This window comes from Ananas comosus, linkage group 8, assembly GCF_001540865.1.
Source record: "Ananas comosus cultivar F153 linkage group 8, ASM154086v1, whole genome shotgun sequence".
NCBI classification, from domain to species: Eukaryota; Viridiplantae; Streptophyta; class Magnoliopsida; order Poales; family Bromeliaceae; genus Ananas; species Ananas comosus.
The window spans coordinates 7,458,266-7,462,308 of NC_033628.1; the positions used below are offsets into that span (position 1 = coordinate 7,458,266).

Sequence of the window (4,043 nt, forward strand, 5' to 3'; positions counted from 1 at the left end):
GTTTTCTCAAAATCTATTCCCTCAACTTGTGAGTAGCCTTTAGCAACCAGTCTTGCTTTGTTTCGAACAATAGTACCATCCTTATTTTTCTTATTCTTAAAAATCCATTTGGTACCAATTATGTGTTGTTGCTCAGGACGCGACACCAGTTCCCAGACATCATTACGCGTGAATTGACCAAGTTCGTCTTGCATAGCATTAATCCAGTATTCATCGAGAAGAGCTTCATCAACATTCTTTGGCTCAACTAAAGAAACGTAGCAAGCAAATTCACACTGAAGCTGTCTCCTAGTTTTCACACCCGTAAGAGGGTCTCCAATAACATTTGACAATGGGTGATCTTTCACAGGTGTAAGTTTAGATGAGGTGATAGGGGTTTCAGATGAATCATGTGATGCAATAGTATCAACAATTTCAGCAGAAGTATCAGGCACAGAAATTTCATCAATCACAGGCAAGTTAAATGGAGAATCATTATCATCATCATTCAGACAAGCATTGGAAGAATCATTCACAGAAGATCCTACCGAAGAACCTTCATCTACTTTGATATTAATGGATTCTATCACCGTCTTAGTACGTAAATTGTACGCACGATAAGCACGACTAGAAGTAGAATATCCAAGAAAAATTCCTTCATCACTTCGGGAGTCAAATTTTTCAAGATTTTCACGATCTCGAAGGATAAAACATTTACTCCCGAAGACACGAAAGTATTTAATGTTCGATTTTCTACCAATCCACAACTCGTACGGAGTGTTTAAAGTGCCCGGGTGTAAACAAATGCGGTTAATCACATAGACGGCCGTGTTAACTGCTTCAGCCCAGAAGTGTAGTGCAACTTTCTTGCTATGAAGCATAACACGTGCCATCTCTTGGACAACCCGGTTTTTACGTTCAACCACTCCATTCTGCTGTGGTGTATAAGGAGCAGAGAATTCATGTTTGATGCCTTTTGAAACACAGAAATCAACAAATTTTGAATTAATGAATTCTCCCCCTTGATCACTTCGAATGCACACAATTTTATCATCCCTTTCATTCATAAGACGAAGACAGATTTCAGAAAAAGAATCAAACGTATCAGCTTTTTCACGTAAGAAGGCACTCCATACAAAACGAGTAAAATCATCAACAATAAGCACAATATATCGTTTTCAACCCAAACTTTGAATTCTAGAGGGTCCCATCAAGTCCATGTGGAGTAGCTCTAATGGTTTGGATGTCCTTAAGTGGTTCAAATTCTTATGTGTGGATTTAGTTTGCTTTCCCAATTGACAACCCCATAAACAGTGTTCTCCTTGAAATCTATCTTAGGTACACCTCTAACTGCCTCCCTCTTAGTTATTTTAGATGGTTCCTTAAAGTTCATGTGACCTAGACGTTCATGCCATAAAGTTTCAGTCTCTAATGTCGCTAGATTACAATGTTCAATCAAAGAACTAGGAACTACATAACAGTTATTCTCAGATCTAACACCTTTTAAAAAAATGTCATCATTACGAGTCACAGTACATTCTGTGTTAGAAAATTTCACAGAGTACCCATCATCACACAACTGACTTATGCTTACGAGATTTGATTTGAGCCCTTCAACATAAAAGAAATCATTCAAAGTAGGGCCATATGAGATAGTGACAATTCCTTTTCCAATAATTTTTGATGATCGACCATCTCCAAAAACAACAAGTCCACCGGAAATTTTGTTTAAAGAAGTAAACCAATTTGTATCACCAGTCATATGACGTGAACAGCCACTATCCAGATACCAAGAAGTATTGTCGTAAGCATGAAGCGAAGTGTGAATGACAAGGCAAGGAAAGAGTTCACCTTTGCGCACCCAAACCTTACGTGTTTTGGGTTGCGTTGTACGACTTGATTGAGACACGCTTTGCTTGTCGACGATTTGTGTAGTTCTTTTCTTCGAATCATTCTTCTTAGGCATCCACGTTTGTCTTGCCTTTGTCTTTGGATCCTCCTTCTTCAGTTGTTCCTTTGGTCTCCTATTCATGTGTGTTGTAGCATTTTTCGGCTTTTGTTTGCAAAATCTCTTCACATAACCTACAACACCACAAAGATGGCAGGTTTTGTTAGCAAACAAATTCTTGGGAGGAACAAACTTACCATAGGCCTTCGGAACCGGTTTTGTCGAATGTTCGTCTACTTTCTTCATCGCTTGATCGACATATGTCCGTTCATATCCAAGCCCGAATTTGTTGGTTTGACCAAGTCCTAGCATTTTATCAAGTTTGCTTGACCCGGACGAGAACTTGTTAGTCCGATTTGAGTTGAATGATAGTCTTGGTAAATTCCATGTTGGATTCTCTTGCTTCCGTGTATTGCTTGTTAAGAAAATTAATGTTTTCAACCAGAGTTTCCTTTTCCATCTCAAGCAGTGCACACTTGTCTAGTAAAGTATTATATGACTCGGTCAAAGTGCCCTTTTCTTGCTCCAAACTTTTTGTCAATGACTCTAATCTTGTATTGTCTTGGTCTAGATCATACAATCTTCGTCTCAACTTCTTGTTGTGTTTCGCCACTTTCTTTTGATTCAATAACAAGTTGATGATATGCGACGGCCATATCCTCTTCTTCCGATTCTTCATCCGTTGAGCTTTCCGTAGAGAATTTTTCATGCAAAGAAGACATAGAAATTGAGTGAGTCGATGCTAAGCACATAAAAGTAGAATCCTGTGCAATAAGTGCAGTGGCATTAACGTCATCATCACTTGAGGATGATTCGTCGGAGGAGGACTCATCCCAAGTAATGGCTTGCATCGCTTTCTTTTTCAAAGACTTTTTGTTAGGACAATCTGATGCAATATGACCAAATCCCCTACACTTATAGCATTGTATTTGACCTTCGCTACTTTTCTTTTCTTTTGTAAAATCTTTTTGAAAGTTTTCTGATTTTTTAAACTTCGAAGAGGTAGAGGAAGAGGAACTCCCTTTTGATTTATTTGGCTTGGAGGAAGTTGGCTTTGAAGAAAACTTCTTTCTAAAATTCCGACGGAATTTCTTAGTCAAAAGTACCATTTGCTTCTCAAACTCTTCCAAGGTTACGTCAGAGTCCGAGTCCGATGAAGAAGATTCCACATTGCCTCCTTTTCTTGCTCCAAACTTTTTGTCAATGACTCTAATCTTGTATTGTCTTGGTCTAGATCATACAATCTTCGTCTCAACTTCTTGTTGTGTTTCGCCACTTTTTTTTGATTCAATAACAAGTTGATGATATGCGACGGCCATATCCTCTTCTTCCGATTCTTCATCCGTTGAGCTTTCCGTAGAGAATTTTTCATGCAAAGAAGACATAGAAATTGAGTGAGTCGATGCTAAGCACATAAAAGTAGAATCCTGTGCAATAAGTGCAGTGGCATTAACGTCATCATCACTTGAGGATGATTCGTCGGAGGAGGACTCATCCCAAGTAATGGCTTGCATCGCTTTCTTTTTCAAAGACTTTTTGTTAGGACAATCTGATGCAATATGACCAAATCCCCTACACTTATAGCATTGAATTTGACCTTCGCTACTTTTCTTTTCTTTTGTAAAATCTTTTTGAAAGTTTTCTGATTTTTTAAACTTCGAAGAGGTAGAGGAAGAGGAACTCCCTTTTGATTTATTTGGTTTGGAGGAAGTTGGCTTTGAAGAAAACTTCTTTCTAAAATTCCGACGGAATTTCTTAGTCAAAAGTGCCATTTGCTTCTCAAACTCTTCCAAGGTTACGTCAGAGTCCGAGTCCGATGAAGAAGATTCCACATTGCCTCATTTCGTTGATTTTAATGCCATACCTGAAGCTTTAGAAGACAACTTGAAAAAAGATGAATTAGCAGGAAAAGTCATTTCATACGTTTGAAGAGCACCAACTAATTCATCTACTTTGAGTTCATCCGGATGTTTTACCGTTTCTATGGCCGCAACCTTGGGACGAAAACGTTCGGGAAGAGTTCTCAAAATCTTTCGAACAATCTTTGGTTCAGAGATTTTTTCACCCAGATTCGCACAAGTATTAACAATATCTTGAAGACGAGTATAATACTCGG

General features: G+C 38.4%; 1 protein-coding gene across 1 annotated transcript; it reads right to left on the minus strand.

Annotated features, from left to right (window-relative positions):
- LOC109714598 (protein gar2-like) lies at positions 2,500-3,843 on the minus strand. Its single transcript, XM_020239298.1, has 3 exons — positions 3,792-3,843; positions 3,169-3,476; positions 2,500-2,784 (listed from the first exon to the last, which is right to left on the minus strand). The coding sequence occupies exons 1-3, from the start codon at positions 3,841-3,843 to the stop codon at positions 2,500-2,502; spliced, it is 645 nt and encodes a 214-aa protein (XP_020094887.1).